This window comes from Rhinatrema bivittatum, chromosome 2, assembly GCF_901001135.1.
Source record: "Rhinatrema bivittatum chromosome 2, aRhiBiv1.1, whole genome shotgun sequence".
NCBI lineage: Eukaryota > Metazoa > Chordata > Amphibia > Gymnophiona > Rhinatrematidae > Rhinatrema > Rhinatrema bivittatum.
This window is the reverse complement of record NC_042616.1, coordinates 793159907-793180261: the sequence shown is the minus strand read 5'-3', so window position 1 is coordinate 793180261 and position 20355 is coordinate 793159907. Positions and strand designations below refer to the sequence as shown.

Below are 20355 nucleotides of genomic sequence, written 5' to 3'. Positions count from 1 at the left end.
TAACATCAAAAACATAAACAAAAGAAAGCTAAGTTAAGAAAAAAGTACAATATACTCTTTAAGCCCTAGTTCTACCTATAATATACTTTAAATAAATTCACTATACTAAACTTTATCCAAAACAGAAGAAAGCCAGAAGAAAATAAAAATAGAAATAAATTCCGAAAAACTTTCAGTGCACTATAGCATTGTGTCATGCTAACTCAATCACAGTGAGACATTTTAAGAAGATTTCATATCTGCATAATCTGCATAGGCTATTTTGAAAAGGTATGTTTTTACTGATTTTTTTAAATGCTTTGTGATTTGGTAATTTGTCTTATAGCCTCGGGAAGTGAGTTCCAAAGTAATGGACCCGCTACAGAAAAAGCTGTCTCTCTGGTTATATTTAGTCTAGCGAGCCTGATGGTGGGCATGCCAAGTAAATTTTTACTAGCAGATCTTAAATTTCTGGTTGGTTTGTAAAATCGTAGTGTAGTACATAACTATGTAGAATCGGAGTCATGAATTAAAGCATGAATTAATGATAATACTTTATATTGCACACGAAATTTAATGGGAAGCCAGTGTAAATTGAAGAAAACTGGAGAAATATGATGTCTCATTGGTGATCCTGTCAATAGTCGGGCTGCAGCATTTTGAATCTGTTGCAGAGGTTTTAGCGTGGAGTCAGGTAGGCCTAAAAACAGACTATTACAGTATTCTAAACCTGAAAAGATAAGAGACTGTAAAACTGTCTGGAAATCTGATTTAAATAACAAGGGTTTTAGTCTTTTTAACGTCTGCAATTTGAAGAATGAATTTTTTACTAAGTGAGAAACATGATGTATCATGGATAAATTAGTATCTAGTTGTATACCCAAGTTACTGGCTATTCTTTTTACTTCAATCACCTCCTTTCCTAATGTGATTGATGATGGTGGAGAATTTATAGGTTTATCAGTCGAACTTAACAACAGTAACTCTGTTTTTTTGGTGTTAAGTTTGTCTACTGTAACTTAGCCATTGTTCAATAGTTTTTACTATCTCACTATGTAAAATTTATGTATCAGCCCAAGATGATTTATACGGAACAAAAAGTTGTATATCGTCCGCATAAATTTTGAATTGGACATCTAATGTTGATGATAATATATGACACAATGGTAACAGATATTGAATAATACTGGAGATAGGGAAGACCCTTGTGGAACTCCAGTAACTTGAGTATAAATTTGTGAGGATTTGCCTTTAAAATGTACTCGATAACATCTATTAGAAAGATAACTGTTAAAACCAATTTAAAACAGTATTTTGTAGTCCACTTGTTTGAAGTCTCGATAAAGGTATTTTATGGTCTAGCGTATCAAACGCTGCGGAAATATCTAATAAGATTAACAGGAAATCTGTGTTGAATCAAATCCTCGAATATACGTGTCAAAGGAAGAGAGCAAAAGTGTTTCAGTAGAATAGCCCTTTCTAAATCCATATTGATTTGGATGTAGTAATATCAATGATCATGTAGATATTCTTTCAATTGATATAGAACGAAAGATTCCATTGTTTTAGCCAAAGATGTCAATTGTTGTATCGAGGAAATCAATATAACCAAAGTGGATCATCAAAATATTTGTACATGGAATAAAAATGAAGATGAAAATGTAAATAGCTAGCACAGTGGTTCTTAAACTTTTGTCCTTGAGGACTAGCTTGGCAGTCTAGTTTTCAAAATGTCCATGATGAATGTGCAGAAAGATATCTTTGCAGATGTCTTTCACGCACATTCATTGTCGACATCCTGAAAACCATACTAGCTGTGTGGCCCTTGGGGACTACCATTGAGCTCGTCGACAGCCTTTTGGTAATCGATATGGCACTTCACAAAGAGTTCTAATACATTATCATTATCTGGCTGCCTTTCGTGGCTTTCTGGAGCAGGGCAGGTCAGAATTATACGATCATTATTGCCTGATTTGCTGGCCTTCCTGGGTAGATATTCAGTATGGCCTCTCTTTAGCTTTAAATTGGATGAATTGAGCCCTACATTTTTTCATTTTCCATTCTATAGTATACAGATGTCATCCGTGAAACACACCTACATCTTTGTTCATTGGGTGTTGATTTTCAGTAGACCATGTAGCTGCAAAGTTCACAGGTACTTCATAGCCACATTTCCTGTAGCTAACTTTCAATGGGGAAACTTTGCGAGTAGTTTCCCTTTTGCAATTGCTTTTGGGTACAGGTTACTTGTGGACATTGCCTTGCCTTTTTCTGTGGGCAAAAATTTGTCAGAAAACAATGCACGCAGATTTTCTTTTCCCTTTCATTCCAAGGTCCTTTTCCTGAGAGGTGACTCCTAATATGTGCATATATAGTTGCACATTGAGAAAAATAATTGTATCACTTGGCCATGTTGCATTTCATCTGCTACATAGATCCCCAATTCCCCAGTCTCATTTGGTCCTCCTACAATTCCCCTATCTGCTTGTGTTTTAATTACTGTGAATAATTTTCTGTCATCTGTAAATTTCATCCTCTCTCATTACTCCCTTTACCAGATCCTTGATGAATAAATTGAGTATCAGCTGGGACTGTATCAATGATCAAAAACTGCAGTTATGCAAATGCATGTCAAGCAGATATACAATGTAACATTGGTATCTTTTGGATTTGAGCTGATTAATGTAGGATGGCCAAATGACGGAACTACAATTTAAACATCCATGGGCTTAGAATCACTCCCTGAGTCAGATGCATGTCAGAATGGAGGATAGTCTTTTGAATGAGGTCAATTAAGTTTTCAAAAGCTAAATAAATAATGAATGTGAAGGACGATAGATAATGATAGGCATTTGGCTCTGTTGGATGAATTTTGAAGGTCGAGCATATATAGAAAAGATAACACATTTTGCAAGATATTCATTGTTTTTGTATAATGCAGGAGCACTGTAAGCGCTTTAATGAAGAAATAACATGGCACTATTGAATTGGGCACACGTGTAATAATGAGCACCCTTAAATTTAAAGTAGAAATTTTTAGAACAATGCTTCTTTGGATATTTATTTAGGTGAGTTTTTTTTGGAGAGTAGTATTGAATGTTTTGCATATTGCTATTGGTTTATTTGGATTAGGGTGATATCATGGTTGGCCATTATTTTGAAGCTGTTACACTCATAAATCAGGGCCCGCTACACTGAATGCAGGGAGAGGGTACTGTGGAGGCCTGGGCAGGGGCAAACCTTAGGTGGTCTCCTTGAAGCTGCTTCCATTCCTTGCAGTCTGGGTCATTGGCTTCAGGTGGCCTCCAGGCATCACTGAGTGGGAGGAAGGAAGCAGGAAACCAGAACGGAGCAGGACCCAGGGAAACAGTGGTATCTCGGAGAAAACTCCTGAGGACTGATGGACCAGCAAATGGTATGTCAGGCTAGGGCATTTTTTTTATCCAGCCCTCAATTTTGGACATACCTAATGCTAGTCCAATAGGGAGCCTCTGGAGGTAGATCTCTCTAGCTCTGCTTAGCTTGGTATCTCCTACTGGATTCTTGATGAGCAAGGGGAGGGGGGGGGGGGGTCCTTGGTTGCACTGAGGGACCCCTAGCCTTGTAAGGCTGGGGCTGCAGGTTCATTCCCCCGATGCCCCTGCCACAGGAATGAGTGCTGTGCAGCATGATTGTTGTGGTCCCGATTGGTTCAAAATGTGAAAAATCCAAGAAATCAGTTCCCTGTATGTACCAAGATCAGTCCAGACTGTGGGTTGTTTCCCCCTTCCAGCAGATGGAGTCGGAGCAAAAGCTGAAAAGGCGGACCCTTATTAGAAAGAGCGCCCTCTGTGTCCCCTCAGTATTCCTCTGACTCCAGCAGATGCGGGTCTCACCTACGGTTCCCTGCTCAGCTTAACAGGAATAGTTGTTAAGTTTCTAGCTTTTATTCTATTTTGTTGGATGGATCTGGCTTTAAAAAATAATAGTTGAGCCTTGTTTGCTGTTCTGGAGGTCAACGAAGGTACCCTGTCGTCTTTATATAAATTTTATATGACAGTGATTGCGCAATCTATATATCTCAAAGTGGGGATTAAATGGTCTAGGGATTGCAGGGAGGACCTTACTGACTGTATGCTTGCTTCATGCTATTTAGCCATTCCAACTTTGACGAATAATGTTATATATCGGGAATTACAACAACGTATTTTTCACCGAACCATTATTTCTCCTGCCAGGGCGCATCTTATGCGTATAGTATCCACGGATACATGCTTGAAATGTGGCAGGGCTGGTGCCAATCTTATACACTGTCTTTGGGAATGTTCTTTTATTCAAGGGTTCTGGGAGGAGGTACGACACTGGTTATCGATCCTGTTTGATGTTGAAATTCACTGGTCTGTCTCCTTTTGTTTATTACACAATGAGGTGGGGGATTTGAATTTGAATCATGATAATGTGCTCTTTTTTTCTAAGGCTTGTTTAGTAGTGAAAAAATGTATTATGGCACGCTGGCTTGAGCGAACTCCCCCCAACAGTCGAGATGTGGAAGGCCGTGCTGCTGGAACTTTATCAATTGAAAAATGGTTCTCTCTACAAACGCTTTTCTGTGAAAAAGAAGAAGTTGTTCAAAGACATTTGGTATACCTTCTATGGTACTATTTCCCAGGGAGTGCGGGGTCTTGCCCCATTAGATGTTCCCTAATTCCCATCGTACTTTTATCCGACAAACGTACCTGGAGGAGGAGAGTGACAGTTTTCACCCTTGTACCACACACCGGGAGGACATACTAAGAAATCTTTACAGTTGGGGGATGGATAGAGGGAGGGTTGGGAGGGGGGTGGGACGGATGGAAAAGCAAAAATTATGGAACTCTGCCTTATTTTCAGTTGTCTTTGTATGTTAATGTTGCTCCTTGATTGGATGGTTCCTAATAAAACAATATTGGGAAAAAAAAATAATAATAAAGAGAAGTTTAGGAGAGTTACCTCTGGCACTTGGGTCTGAGCTTGCAGGATGGACTCTTGTCAGGGGCTGGCCTCTCTCTCTCTGTATCTTGTTCTATCTCATGTTACCTGGCTTGGGGTAAATGTATTTGATTTTTCAGCGTTTTGTCTTCTGCTGCCTGGGGTGTAAGCTGGCGGTCCAGCCTCTCCCCCATTTTGCCGATCCGCTGCCTTTCAGTAGCAGCCCTCGTTGATCAGAGAAATGACATTCCTCTATTAAAAAAACAAAAACCGATTGAAGCAATGAGGGAGAGTTTGGTTGTGTACCTGCTCTCCGGGGTCGAGCTTTCGTTGGAAAAGCAGCGTGATGTCAGCTGCAGGCAGCCTTCGGAGGTCTTCTCTCCCTTGCCTCCATGCCGTGCGCTGCGGTATGCCCCGCATGCGGTGAGCTGGCCTCCTGCATGTCTCGGGAGGGTCTTTGTGCCAGGTGCCTCCCTGATGGGGAGGGCTTCTCCAGGCCAGAGGGACGCACTGTTTTGCGTGCTAAATCGCTCCAGGGTGTTGCAGGGCCGGCCCTGTTCCCGTCCGCAGAAACGGTGGCCATCTTGGATTCCTCCGATGTTGCCTCTGTGCATTCCAATGCTGATTCGGCCCTCGCACCGGCTCCCTCACCCCCGATTCTTACTCCGGTGGACTTGCCTGATGGGGATTTGCCTCGGGGGGGGGGGGGATCTTCCTGCTCTGCCCCCCTCCTCCCCCTGGGCCTTTTTCGACGGACTTCATTTTGTTAATGCACAGTGCCTATCTGGCTCGGCTTTGCCCTCTCCCCCACCGAAGGTCCCTAGGGTCGAGGAGTCCCAGGGGGGGCTGAGGGTCACTCCCGGTTCGGCTGGGATCCCATCAACCTCTCGGGTGTGGGTGGTCTCTCAGCTCCCTCTGCCGGCCCCTCCTCCTCAGGACCCCTTTGTGGACCCGGATCTGGATGACACAGCTCCGCAGATAGAGGGCGATGACCCCAGGGTTCTTCGGCTCTTTCAAAGGGATGAATTGGACCACCTCATTCCACATGTCCTGGAGGAATTAGATATAGACCCTCCACAGGAGTCTCCGGAGCCCACTACCTCTTCCAGGTAGGGAGATCCGGTTCTGGCAGGGCTCCATCCGCCTGAGAAGACTTTTCCATTTCATCCTAACCTCCTGCAATTGTTAACTAAAGAATGGGACACCCCCAAGGCATCCCTGCGGGTCAGCAGGGCCATGGACAAGCTATACCCACTCCTGGAGCTATTCAAGGTGCCTCGAGTGCGGTGACGGCTGTCACGAAAAGGACTACCATCTCGGTCACGGGAGGTGCTGGCCTTGTGGGATCTGCAAGACCGCAAACTCGTGTTTATTTAAAGCGGGTTTTTGAAGTATCCGCTTTGGGGTCTGAGTGGCGGGCTGTAGCTCCTTGATGCAGCGAGCAGGGTTAAGGTGGGTCCAGCAACTTCTTAGTTCCCGAGACCTTTCCTTGGACGAGGCGCAGCAAGCGGTGCGCCTGGAAGCGGTTATTTCATATGGGGCAGATGCCTTATATGATCTTCTCCGGGTGTTAGCGTGGTCCATGGTGTCCATGGCCTCGGCAAGGCGTCTCCTTTGGCTACGTAACTGGTCCGTGGACTCTTCATCTAAGACTCAGCTGGGTTCGCTTCCTTTCAAATAGAAATTACTGTTTGGGGATGAACTGGACCAGCTAATTAAGTCGCTGGGCGACGATAAGGTGCATAAGCTGCTGGAGGACTGTCCTCGCAGCTCAAGGGTCTTCAGTTCCTCACACACCCGCTTCCAGGGACAGTGCCGTTTCCGACAGTCTAGACCTCCGGCTCACAAGTCTCCTACTTCTATATCGCAGTCCTTTCGCGGGTGCCGGCCCGCTCGCTATACCTTTTCTCAAGGAGCAGCCTCTAAATCCTCCCAATGAGGTGTTGCCCGTCCACTCTTCAACTCCCAAAATAGGGGGACGCCTCCCCTTCCTCGGGGAGTGGGCCGAGATCACCTCGGACCGTTGGGTCTTGGATATTCTACAACAGGTTACGCTTTAGAATTTGCTCGGCCTCTTCGGGACCATTTTATCTTCTCCCCATGTGGTCCGTCCAGCAAGCGGGAGGCTGTCCGCCAGACCCTCGATCGCCTCCGTATCCTCTGGGCCATCATTCCAGTGCCTCTAGCGGAATACGGGTGTGGCCACTATTCCATCTACTTCGTGATGCCCAAAAAGGAGGGGTCCTTCCGGCCAATCTTGGACCTCAAGATGGTTAACAGGGCTCTCCGTATTCCTCACTTCCGGATGGAGTCCCTTTGGTCAGTGATTGCGGCGGTACGCCGTGGAGAGTTCCTTGCCTCGTTGGATTTGATGGAGGCTTACCTTCCTATTCCCATCCAAAAGGACCATCAGCGCTTTCTGCGGTTCAAGATCTTGGGGCAGCATTACCAATTCCAGGCCCTGCCCTTTGGCCTTGCAACGGCGCCTCAAACCTTCACCAAGATCATGGTGGTTGTAGTGGTGGCTCTGCGGAAGGAAGGCATCTTGGTCCACCCTTATCTCGACGACCGGCTCATCTGGGCGAAGTCCAGCAACTTCTGTCAGCAAGCCATCGGCAGGGCTCTGCATCTCCTTCAGTCACTGGGCTGAGTGGTCAATTTTGCCAAGAGTCAGCTCACCCCGTCACAGTCTCTCGACTTCTTGGGGCGCACTTCAATACAGCTGTGGGCAAGGTCTCTCTTCGAGTGGAGCGAGCGCTAGCTCTTCAGTCACAGGTACGATGTTTTCGGATCCTTCTGCCTCCCACTGACTGGGATTATCTGCAGCTTCTGGGTACCATGGCCTCCACGATAGATGTGGTATCGTGGGCTCTGGCACACATGCGGCCATTACAAAGAGCCTTGCTTTCCCACTGGAAACTGATCTCCTGGGAATTTCAGGCTCCGCTACCGATTCCTCCATTAGTCAGCACCAACCTCTCGTGGTGGCTCAGTCTGGATCACCTCTTGCAGGGAGTGGACTTGGAAATCCCACAATGGATAGTCATCACTACGGATGCCAGTCTCGCAGGCTGGGGAGCGGTGTGCGGACGACTCTCAGCACAGGGCCAATGGACCCCGGATCAAACAGCCTGGCCGATAAACCGTCTGGAGACGAGAGCGGTCCATCTAGCGCTATTTGTTCTGCCAGTCGGATCTCGGAGCTACAAGCCCTGTCGTGCAGGGAGCCCTTTTACCGAATTACGGATTCGGGAGTCACGTTGTCCATGGTGCCTTCGTTTTTGCTGAAGGTGGTCTCTGTCTTTCATTTGAATCAATCGGTGGCGCTTCCATCTTTTTCGGATGAGGATTCTCCTCAACTGTGGCGGCTTGATGTCAAACGTGCGCTCTTGCGCTATCTGGAAGTTACTAATGAGTTTCGCCTATCGGACCATTTATTTGTCCTCTGGTGTGGTCCCAGGAAGGGTCACAAGGCTTTGAAGATCTTCATTGCCCTCTGGCTGAAGGAAGCAATATCGGTCGCATACCTTGGTGCAGGCCAACAGCCTCCGGTGGGCATTAAGGCCCATTCTCTTCGAGCCCAAGTAGCTTCCTGGGCAGAGGTCCAGGCGGTGTCACCGCAGGAGATTTGCAGAGCGGCGACTTGGAAGTCACTGCATACCTTTGCTCGACATTATCGTTTGAATCTTCCAACTCCGGAAGTTGGTTCCTTTGGGGCTCAGGTCATCCGAGCTGTGCTTTCAGGGACCCACCCTACTTAGGGGAGCTTTGGTACATCCCACGGTCTGTACTGATCCTGGTATGAACATGGAAAAGAAAATTTATTCCTTACCTGTTAATTTTCGTTCCTGTAGTACCATGGATCAGTCCAGACACCCTCCCTTGGAATTTTGGGTTTTTTTTTGGGAAAGCTTCATACAGCTCGTCTGTCTACTGGTTTTTTTCTAGTTATACCCAGTGGGTGGTCTGACTAGGGGGGTTTCTTCTGCAAGTTCTTCGTTAGTTGGTTGTGTACGTTACTATGCGTTTGGTGGTTTGTTCCATTTGCAGTTCAAGTTATTCTCAGTTCCATCCACACTGTTTGTTACTTCTTGCTTGGATATACTTAATACTGAGGGGACAAAGAGGGCACCCTTACTAATAAGGGTTCGCCTTCTCAGCTTTTGCTCTGACGCCATCTGCTGGAAGGGGGAAACAACCCACGGTCTGGACTGATCAATGGTACTACAGGAATGAAAATTAGCAGGTAAGGAATAATTTTCTTATGCTATTAGAACAAGACCTAAAGGACAGCTAGGATTAAAACCTAAAGTGGAAGCTGTAGAAACCAGAAATGGATGAGTTGGTATCTGATGAACCTAGGTAAGATTGCTGCCCCTAAAATATTTACAGATGGCCAGCATGGACAGATCTGCTATTTACACTGTGTAAAGCAAACCTGAAAAGTCAGTCCAAGGGAAGGTATCTCAGAACTATTTTAGTGTCTGCCACAGAAGTTCCACGCAGAACTAATGGAGCTCTAAGTCTCTGGAATGTGTGGAACGATGTGCGCTGGGTCACGAAATGCAGGCGTTGATTGTGGGACCCACACGGTGATTTCAGAACATAGGCTAAAAATGGAACCAGCAATACCATGGTGTTGCTGAAGTAGATTGGGCTTTTCTATGGTGAACTGGGATTGGTTTCCCATTGTATTGACTTTTCACGCTGTAAAGTAAATTTCCAAGGGGCCAATTTGGATCTCTGCAGTTTTTTTAGCCGCACAACATGCTGATTCATTCAGGGATCATGTACATGCAGAGCTCATATCTAAAAAGTGATTGACCTGAAAAAGTACATGAATACGTTTGAAGTTATTTACCATGTCTCTTGGGCCCTTATTTACTTATTTTAACTTACATTCTGCCTTTCTGCACTTCAAAGTGGATTAAGTTCAGGTGCTCTTTCTCTTCTAATGCCCTGTACCTTTTTTTTTTTTTTTTCTTTCTTGTTTCTCTTTCTATGGTTCTGCCTGTTAAGTGTATTGGGTCTGACAAGGTAGGCTATGCTTGTGTTAACTCTTCACAGTTAACCTTGGCTTGCTGCCTCCCTTTTCCCCTCCAGTATAATATTCAGTATTGTGATTCTGGGAGTTGGAGTGTTGCAACTTTCTTTGCTGTCTTCCCCCCCCCCCCCCCCCCCCCCCCCGGTACTTGTCGGGAATGGCATAGGGAAAGGTTTCCAGTTTGTGGCTGTTCCCACACAAACCTTCTTTTTTAGTGGTTTTGGAATGAAAGATGTTCACCTTTTTATTGTGGTTCCCTCCCCAGTCTCCTTCTCCGAGTCCTTGCCTCAGTCTTTTCCTGCTTCACACGTAGCGGTGTGATGTCTGTTTTGTGTGCAATGGTTCTGACCCAGATCAGTGTACGAGCCCACCTTCTTTCCTGGTATTCTGTCCGACCAGCGTGCAAAAATAATATCGCGATGGCCTATGTGTCGAGAGAGAGAAAATGGAGTCTCTCTTGTTTTTAACTTCAGCTTGTGTCAGGTTTTATTTTTGGGTTAGTACTACTGCTTTTTCAGTTACTGTTTCATGAGATTTGCCGCCTTTCTCTCTGTCCAGTCTGTGGTTACTGTGTCTCCACTGGGGCTTGTGGTGGCCTGGAGCAGGGTCGTCCTCGTGACCCAGCGTCACTTTCAGTTGATCATTCTCTTGCTCTCTCCCCCTGGATGTTTTTGTGTTACATATTTTTTTTTCTCTCTGCGATTGATGCTTTTATTTTTTTTGCCTTGTATGAAGTTTCAGTTGCTGAGCTTTATCTGCTAATTTCCTTAGTCCTAAATTATGTGAGCTAAAATCTACAGTAAGGGGTCAGTTTTCAAAGCATGTAGGCGGGTTTGAGACTTGGTTGGGGCTGAGTTCCTAAAATTAGGTGCCAAAAACTGGGCGGCTGTGGGGATGGAGTTAGGGTGGGGAAAAAGCAGCCAGTGCTGATCTTCAGCACTAGATACCAAACACAGTACCTGATTCACTAAGGTTTTTTCCCTTGGACACAAAATAGGAGAAAAGCCTTAATGTATCTGGCCCTTAGAATCCTAAATCAAGGCAAATGACTTGCAGGCCAAACATTTGGAGAATGTTTAAGTGAAAAGGGTAGGTGCCCAAGTTCTGCTGAAGGTTTACCTAAACTTGGTTACCTAAGGGAAGAGCGAAGCAGTCTTTGAGAACTGACTCGTGAATGTCCAGCCTGATCCTTTTCCTTCCATTTCTCAGTGGTTTCCTGTAAGTGACTGATCTTCCTTGCCTTTCCTCTGCATGTTTAATGGGAATAGAACTGATCCATTGGCAGTAAAGTGCTGTAATAATCTGCTGGAACATCAGGCTAAGTTGCAGTTGGCTAGAATGACACCGAGAGCAGGCCATCAGTTTTTGACAGTGTGGTTTTCCTAGAAATCCTCTTTACCAGCTGCATATAGAACAAGTAAAAAGGCTTCTTCTGTTTTGTGCCTGTTCCTCACTGGTTCATGATTGCATGCATGTACTTCTAAGCCTGGTAGGGTAAAGGGCAACTCGGCATTACTTTTGAGCACTCATGCACCAGGAAATGCATAGTCAGTTGGGGTTATTGCATCTTGCCAGCTCGTGAGAGACAGACTGATTTTAATATTGGGTTTTCTGCATTCCTCTACAGGCATTACAAGAAGAGGTGCCAGGGTCGCATGAGGAAGCATGTTGGTGATCTGTGCCTGCAGGCGGGGATGCTGCAGGATTCGCTGGTGCATTACCACATGTCTGTGGAGCTGTTGCGCTCTGTGAATGACTTCTTGTGGCTTGGAGGTAGGCTGCAGCCAGAATTCTTCTAGAATGTTCACTTCTGATAGTTTAGATTTCTGTAGCAACTCTCAGCTAAGCCTCCACAAAGAGAGCGGTTTAAGAAAGATGCTTCCATTCGTCTCTAGGGTGGATGGCCTGGCAGTATATTTCTGGTGGTTGCACCATTTTAGAGCTTCCACAGGGAAGCTGGCAGAAGCATCAATATTGTTGGCAATTCTTATGATAAATTGGGGTGTGAAACTTCCGGTTGCCAACTCGGCACTGGAGACCAGGAATTGCGAACTGATGAGTGACTTACCGGTCCTGCACTGGTATTTCGGACTGGATGAGCAGGCAGGAAGCCCTTCTCCAAAGCGCCTCTGCTCCCTTCTCTTCCTGTAACCTGTTGGTTATGGGCCCTCTTACTGATAACTGGGGAACAAGCAAAGCTCATGCTTGCAAGGCATTATCTGGCTGGAATCACATTAAGGCCGATTCAGTACGGTGTGCTCAGGCCAAGTGCACAGTTAGCTCCCATTTGGACGAGCGTTTTCGACGTGATATTTTTACCCCTTATACAGTAAGGGGTAATAGCACGTGGAAAACACGTGTCCAACCCCCTGAAACTAATAGTGCGCTCAACATGCAAATGCATGATGATGAGCCTATTGGTTAGACCCGTTTGATACAGAAAATAAAATGTGCAGCCGAGCCACATGTTTTACTCTCAGAAATTAACGCCTGCCCAAAGGCAGGCGGTAATTTTGACTGGCACCGGGAAAATGTACAGAAAAGCAGAAAAAACTGCCTTTCTGTACACCCTCCGACTTAATATCATAGCGATATTAAGTCAGAGTCCCAAAAAAAAATAAAAATAAAAAATCTTAAAAATCTGCCCGTGGGTTGGAAGACGGACGCTCAATTTTGCCGGCGTCCGGGTTCCGAACCCGTGGCTGTCAGCGGGTTGGACAGCCGACACCGGTAAAATTAAGCATCAGCTGTCAAACCTGCTGACAGCTGCCGCTTCTGCCAATACAGAGGCGCTAGGGACGCGCTGGTACCCTTAGCGCCTCCTTTGTACCGCGGGCCCTCATTTGCATACAGAATTGCGCGCCCAGGAGAGTGGCCCGGGCGCTCGCCTCGGAGCGCCGGGGCTCCGGTGCGGTTTACTGAATCGGCCTGATTGTTAGGGATGCACGTCCTCCGTGCTGGTGTGGCTATTGCTTGAAGCAGCAAAGGCCTCCAGCGGGAGCAGGACTGAGTGGCCATGGGGTCTCTGGAGGGGGAAGGGGAATTGTTAGGAGCAGGGCCAAAGTGGTGAGCATGACTTCTGGGGGGCAGGCAGATGTCCTTGGATAGCACTGATTGATATGTATTATTACAGAAGGAAAGGACTGTAGAGGGAACTCTGTAGATGGGAGGAGCAGCAGCTGTGGTTTACCATCTGGGTCTCTGGAGGACACAGGCCAGCATCCAGCTGGCTGGTCTCAACCATGGAGGTGGAGAGGTGGCTGTAGGGAAAAGAGCTTGCAGAGTGATGAAGACTGGTTGAAGGAAGGAGAGAGAGGAAAAGAAAAGGATAGAGAGGAGACTTGAAGAAAAAAAGATTGTACAAAATGAGAATGAAATAAACTTATAGTGAGGAGACTAAATATATATATGGAGAAGAAAAAAATCTATATCAAGGCGCACAGATTCGAAAAAAAAGAAAGTACATTTTAATTCAGTGCTGTATAATGTTGTTATTCTTGTGTAATATTGGCTGCTATGCAAACCCTTTGTGCCATAACACATTTCCTGCCGAGAGGTGGCAAGAGCAGCACTGCTTCAGAGAAGCACTTCCTGCCTTCCCCTTCACTCCGTGGCTGCTTGTGCTATAGGGCCAGCACAGTATCCCAAAACACCGTACAATTTAACTAGCTGACACCAGGTTCCATCCACTGGCGGATATTCCCCACTGTTCCCACACTTCTGTCACTGCTGGCTGCCAGACTTCTTTTTGCCCCTGTGGAGCTGTGTGGTTGCGTTTTCTGGGGCCATCTGGCTCACTGCCTCCATTGGGCCTTACTGTCCAGAGGTATGGAGAAATTTTAGTTTTGTTGCCCTTCGGACTGCGTGCTTGTTTCAAGGTGTGAGGTGTCTGAAGTCATGAAACTTTCAAAGAGTTTGCTTTATGTGTGCTTTTCACAAAGAGCACGCCCTGGCAGCCACTGGCAAAGCAGCATGGGTCGTGAGTGACGTTAAGCACATTACATTTGTTAATAGTTCAGAAACACATGAGCGTTCGTCTCTGCTGGTGCCTGGCCTTTATGAAACCTTTGATCGATACTGTCAGTGCTGTGACCCAATTAGGTTTGGGTCAACTCTGGCATAGGGTTATACCGACTTTGTGACGTTCAGAGGCTGAGCTTTTTGAACTTGTATCTTCCTCTGCACTCAGGCAGGCCAGTCCCCACAAGTGGGCTGTGCACCTCTACCATTAGATGGAGTAAAAGCTGACATTATAGATATATAGCTTTGCCCCGACAACAGCCCACCATTACTCTCCATCCGCAGCAGATGATGGACTTTCATTTCCCTATCGGGGATTGCCTGTAGTGTTTAAAAAAAAAAAAAAAAAAAAAAAGGTGAAGCGGTCCCCCCCCCCCCCCCCCCCACCGTAACCGGAGACCCAGTCGTATTTGCAAACCAATGATGCAATTGATGAACGAGGGAGGCTGGGTGGTGAAAGCTTTCGCCCTCTCCCCCCTGTAGCTGGAAACCTGGTCGTACTCTCAGCCAAGATTGGCTGAGCTCAGGTACAAAAAAAATAAAAATAAAAATTTTAAAATAAATGAGAAGAACAGAAGGCAGAGAGTAGGGAGGTTTAATTCCCCTATCTCTTTCTTACCTTGGCGTGAGTGGTCAGTGTTCTTCCCTTCCTTCCTCTCACTTCTCTGGGGAGTTCAGTGAACTGCTGTGGTGGTGTAGGCTCGGCGGGTTGAGCAGCCTCTGACTAGGCCCTGCTCCCGGGCTTGATTTTTCGAGATGTGCGATAGGCCGTGGCAGTGTGGTGACAAAGATGCACGCCTATTGGTGCGCACAAGGTCACAGCATATATTTGTGACCTATATTTTAGTGCTCCGATGTAAGCATGCACTGAGCGACTATCTGAAAGCGCTGAGCACTTATTAAGTACCTACCTCAGTGCGCCCCGAGTGCCTACTTGGGCGCACGCTGATTGCCTACCTGAGCATGTACGGAGCATCTAATTGAACACGTACTGAGTGATGATTTGAGCTCATATTCATCGCCTACCTGAGTGCACACTGACTTGAGAGTGCGTTGAGTTCCTACTTGAGCGCGTACTGGGCGCCTACTCGAGCGCGAGTGTGCTGTGACTGTGCTTGAATGCATCTTTTATTTGGGCGCACAAGTGTGAAGTGAGGCATTATGATGCCGTTGACAAAAGTCTTAAGCGCCTAGCGATCTCTGCTGCTTGCCATATAAGGGCATTACAGCCAAGGATTTCTGCAAGTTAATGCCAGTGCTGCCTAGCTGCTAGGCCGTCTCCTCGGCCAGGGGGGACTGGAGCTGAAGGCAACTCATTGCGGGTGTCCCCTTCTTCAGTTGACCCTAGCATGGAATCGTCTTCAGGAAATGTTCGATCTGAGGACATCGGATTAAAGCCTGTAGGGCCTGGATTAGGCCCATCCTCCTTTTTCTGAGTTGGATTTTCCAGGGACTACAGTTATTTCTGCAGGAGCGCCCAGTGGAGATGGCGATACTTTCAACGCAGGGTCACATTCCCAGTGGTTGTTACCATGTGCAAGCACCATGGTACAGGAGTGTCTGATGGTATGCAGGCGGATGTGGATACAGATGGTTCTTGAGACGATTTGGGTTTTTCCCCACTGGCTGGAGGGGAAATCCCTCTGGATTTGGAACCATATGGAACTCTGCTCTGTTTTATGCTGATGTTACTGAGTTTATCTCAGACTTTGAAGCCACTTGGTATGACTAGGAGGTGACTCTACGGGTGCGCAAAAGACTGATCCCTTTTTGGTCATCCTACGTACATATTTTGTTTGTTTCCCCTCCTGGATGCAGTTCAAGAGCTGATTGTACTTGTATAGGATGCTCCAGAAGTAAAACTTAAAGGGGGACACGCTTTGGCTGACTGCACCCTTTGGAAACGGGGTGAAGTAAACAGTTACATTTGCCAAAGATGGATGTGCTGGTGTGTCCTGTGCCTACTGATGTGTTCTCCGTGAGGAGTTAGCGGTTTCATTACAGATTGCTATCTGATGGGAGGAGCAATCAGACAGGAGTTAGCAATCTGTAGTATTTAGGAAAGTTGTGGGTGGATCCTTGGACAAGTGGCAGATGACCACGCCCCCGGGGAAGACTCCATGAGGGACCACCGGTCAGGCTCAGAGTATGGAGACAGACACACACTAGTTCTTTTATTAGACAGTATACTGAACCACCAGAGGTGGCAGTAGTGAGCTGGAATGCCCGGCTGGGCTGTAGTCCCTCAGAAGCTGGAATAGCGTTCCCTGGAGGCTGAGCTGTAGAGAAACTGAAATATAGGGTAAGCAAAGTTCATGTATCGAACCTGATTGTAAGACTCACACAATGTCTCATAGAAGCCCAGGAGCTGGAATGTATAGGCCCTCAAGGAGCGAGTACCTGGTTCCAGAGACAGCTCTGAGAAGAGCGATGGTAACTCACAGATGTAGTAGGCAGTGCTGACTTCCAGGCAGAAGTGAATTCGAAGAAGTCCGGGAACAAGGGCCCTCGAGGAGCGAGTACCAGTTCCAGACTGCAATCTACAAAGTAAGAGAGAGAGAGCGAGGCCCCCGAGGAGCGGGTACCCCTGGTTAGTCCGTGGAGTCAGAGTAGCGTAGATAGAACGAATCCAAATCCGTTGTCATTCCTTATCCTTGCTAACTCGCTGTGTTAGCAAATTCTAAGACCTTAAATATCCGTCGCTGGTGATGTCATCTTCGGGGGACGCCCCCGAGGTTCGCGCCATCACTGGTACTTCAGTTGGGGGCCGCGCGTGCGCCCCTAGGCTTCCAGGAAACATGGCGGTCAGCAGTGGGGAGCCGGTCCGGGGACGCCGGAGGACCTAGGCAGAGGAACGCCGCGGCAGCCAATCTTCCCGCGGGCGAAGAGGGAGGCACCAAAGAGGTGAGGAGGGTGGAGAGAGGGCGTCGGGAACCGACGGACACAACACCTACACAGACCATTCTTCCAGTAGAAGGAGGGGCAGCTGTACAAGATGCTCAGGATAGAAGAATTGAAGCAGGCCTTGAAACCATGGCAATGAATTTGCAAATTGCCTCTTGTTGCTCCCTGATGGCTCAGGTGAGTCTCTGCCTCTCTCACTATTCGAGTGGGATCGAATAGTGGAATGTTGTTGCAACCGGGGCTGCTTTCTTAATTGATGCAGGTTATGACTTGAGAGCAGCTAGACGGTTGTAAAATTGGTTGGCAGATACAGTTCCTAAGTCCATTCTCACAAGGTTACCCTTTCAGGATTTTTTTTTTTTAAATTTATTTTGAAGTGAGTTGGAGAAGATGGTATATAGATGAGGGGAATCAAGGTCCCTCATTTGCCAGAAGATAAGAAGTCGGCATTGCGTCCTTTTGGGCAAGAGGCCATACTAGAGGCTGCAGCTGTTGTTGTCCCTATAGGGGACGCATTCAGAAATTGATTGCTCCAGTTCAGACCTTGGAAGGTCTATTCACCAAGCAGTGTGACTTTATTTACAGGTCCTTGTTCGATGATAGCCATGGGGGGGGGGAGGGGTTCCCCTGAGTGTGGACGCACATGCGACCTCTTCAGCGCATCTTCCCGATGGGGTCCACAGAACTACATGGTGAGGCTTCTCTTGAAGCTGAGCGTCCACTTGCAGTAGTGGTTGCAAACTGATCTTCTCAGGAAGGGAATTTCCTTGGAGACACTAGAATGGTAGTATGGATCCCTGGGGGCACCAAGGAGTTTTGTCGATTGGAAACGTGCAGTTCGATTGGCGTACTTGTGATTCATCAAGCTGCTAGAGGCTCGGATGATTGGGATCCTGTCGGACAATGCTTCCGTCTTTCCTCAAGACTGAACCGAGAGCTCAAAGGTGTTGGAATAAATGGATATACTCATGATATGGGCAGTGTCGGCCGAGGCCTTTCCGCTCAAGGTGGCACACTGGGTTCACCCTTCTGGCTTTGCTAGCGCCTTTAGCCAACGCAAGGTTGCAAGGTTCCAAGGTCCTTCAGTTGCAGGTGAGATTCGAAGCTTGGCATATTGATGCCCTTGTTCCTGAGGGGCCGTAGAGCATGGAGCTGTATCCCTTCCCACCATGGCCATTATTAGGCAGGGTCATGTGAAAGATTGCAAGACAGTCCTAAACTCATGTTTCTAGTGGCTCTAGCTTGGCCCAGAAACTGTGGTATGCCAATCTGCAGAGGCTACTGGTTGGCAGTCCTCTGCACAAGATCGATTTTTGTCCTTCAGTTATTGAAGCATGGCTATTCTGCTGCAGTGATTCTGCCTTGCTTCAGGCTGGAACGTTTTTTTTTTTTCTAGATCTCCGGCTTATGTTGGCGTTTAGAGTGTTTTCAAGGCCTGGCATAAGGTGCTGCGTTATCATCCTTTTAAAGTGGAAATTCCATTAATTTTTGGAAGTTTCAAGAGGCAGCTCTGGCCTCTTCTAGGTGGGGCAAATCAATGGAGGGCCTTGGTCTTCCCCTCCAGATGTGTCAATTCTTGAACAGAGTTAAGAATCTTTGTCTTCCATGTTGGCTACCAGTGCCCTTGTGGAACCTTAATATGGTTCTGGATTCTTGGAGGCTCCTGCCTTTCGACCACTATGTAGCATCTTCTTGAAGCTACTTTCCATACAGACATTTTTTTTTCTGTGTGTGACTCTGGGGGCGATGCAGTTCCAGACTGTACCTTCTGTTGTTGAAAATGGTTTCGAAGTTTCATTTGATTCAGTCTATTTCTCCTGCTATTGCTGGGAAGGAATAGAGATGAGAATGATTATTGTTTTTTGTGGACCTTGGTTGTCGAGCGGCATCTGAGAATGTGTTTGGAGGCTACTAAACATGTCAGGAAGTCTGATTGTTTCTGCTCCTTGGTGGAGGTAAACAAGGGGATATGGCATTGTGGGCATCTATACCCCGTTGGCAAAAGCATGTCATCATGGCCGCCTATTTGATTCTGTAAGCAACTTAGAGCACATTCCACTGGGGCTCAGGCGCTAGTGTGGGTGGAGCCTTGATTATTGCCTCCCGGTGAGATTTGCTGTGCAGTGATATGATCTTTCTTGCATACCTTCCCATGCCTTCCGCTTGGATGTTCGGCTCCGCAAGGCTCAGCCTTCACGCGTGTAGTGTTAACTGGCCCTCGGGCATTGGCCTGCCTGAGTGCGAAAGGAGAAATTACTTCTTACCTGATGATAATTTCCTTTCCTGTAAGGAAGACGGTCCAATCCCCTACCCGCCCTTGGCTGCCTATTTTTGCCTTTGGTTCGCTCTTTAGGTGTGGATATTGCATGGTCTTGTGCCTGCTATTCGTTGGAGGACTGGTCATTGTTTTAACTGGTCCCTCAGTTTAGTGAACATTAATTCTTTGATCTGTACTCTGTGTTTTCTATTGGTTGGAAGCATGAGTAATAACAATCAATCGGTTTGCCCACAGTTTGGCTTTTCCAGAGAATATTGGCAGGCTGATGGTGTAGAGCTATAAATCCATGACATCAACTTTTACTCCATCTCCATCTGCTGGTAGAGGTGCATAACCCACTTGTGGGGATTAGCCTGCCTTCTTAGACGAAAGGAAATTATCGAGTAAGTAGTAATTTCTCCTTTGCTGCTTTCCTTTTCTTTTGGAGTTCTGTAACTGCTAGACTCCAGCTCGCCTCTGCATTTTGAGCCTTACAGAAACATATCATTGGCAATTGTTTACCCCACATTTGTAATCTGCTCTGCAAATTTTTAAAAAAAGGGAAATAGACAATTTTTTAATATTATTTCTTAACTTTTCTATTTGCATAGTTTTTTTTTTAATGTAATTATACTGTTTATCTTGGTATTGGAAACTTACTGTGCTGCATTGCAGATTTTTTTCCCCATTGTATAGAAGTTTAAGCTATTCCATCTTTTACTGTGAGTTTAATTTGATACAGTTAAACAATTAAACCACTCTTTGCTATACTTGCACAGATAAACTTAACTGTCCTAACTAAGTTGATAATAAAAACGGAAGTGACTCCATTTGCCTTGATTTCTATAAAACCTGAAGCAGAATGCACAGTGTACATCTCTCTCACTTTTCTTTGTAAATCTCTAGCTGCGCTGGAAGGATTATGCTCTGCTTCTGTTATTTATCACTACCCTGGAGGTACAGGGGGCAGACTTGGCTCTCGTCGGACTTCTGGTGCATCACTTCCAGCTGAAGCAGGCAAGAGACACAGGCCTGGTAAGCACAAAGTGTGATGGCTGGTACAAGTTGTTTCTAGCCTTTATAGGGCAGGAACTGTAGCAGTTACTTTTGGCATGGGCTTGTTCATGCTAAGGAGGGTGGGGTGAAGGGGGAATGCACATATGGATATTCAGACTTCTTTTTTTTTTGCTTTGGTTCACTGAAA

At 46.5% G+C, this 20355-nt stretch overlaps 1 protein-coding gene across 5 annotated transcripts in view; it reads left to right on the top strand.

Moving 5' to 3' along the window:
• Positions 1-20355, top strand: part of TRAPPC9 (trafficking protein particle complex 9) — a 1860352-nt gene that overhangs the window by 2782 nt on the left and 1837215 nt on the right. For 3 of the 5 annotated variants that reach the window (XM_029592072.1, XM_029592073.1, XM_029592075.1), the window contains exons 3-4: positions 11598-11743; positions 20058-20186. In XM_029592072.1, the coding sequence (XP_029447932.1) occupies positions 11598-11743; positions 20058-20186 (275 nt within the window). Of the gene's footprint in view, positions 1-5257; positions 5350-5468; positions 6036-11597; positions 11744-20057; positions 20187-20355 lie in introns of those variants that run through there. The other 2 variants (XM_029592076.1, XM_029592074.1) reach the window with 2 other exon arrangements.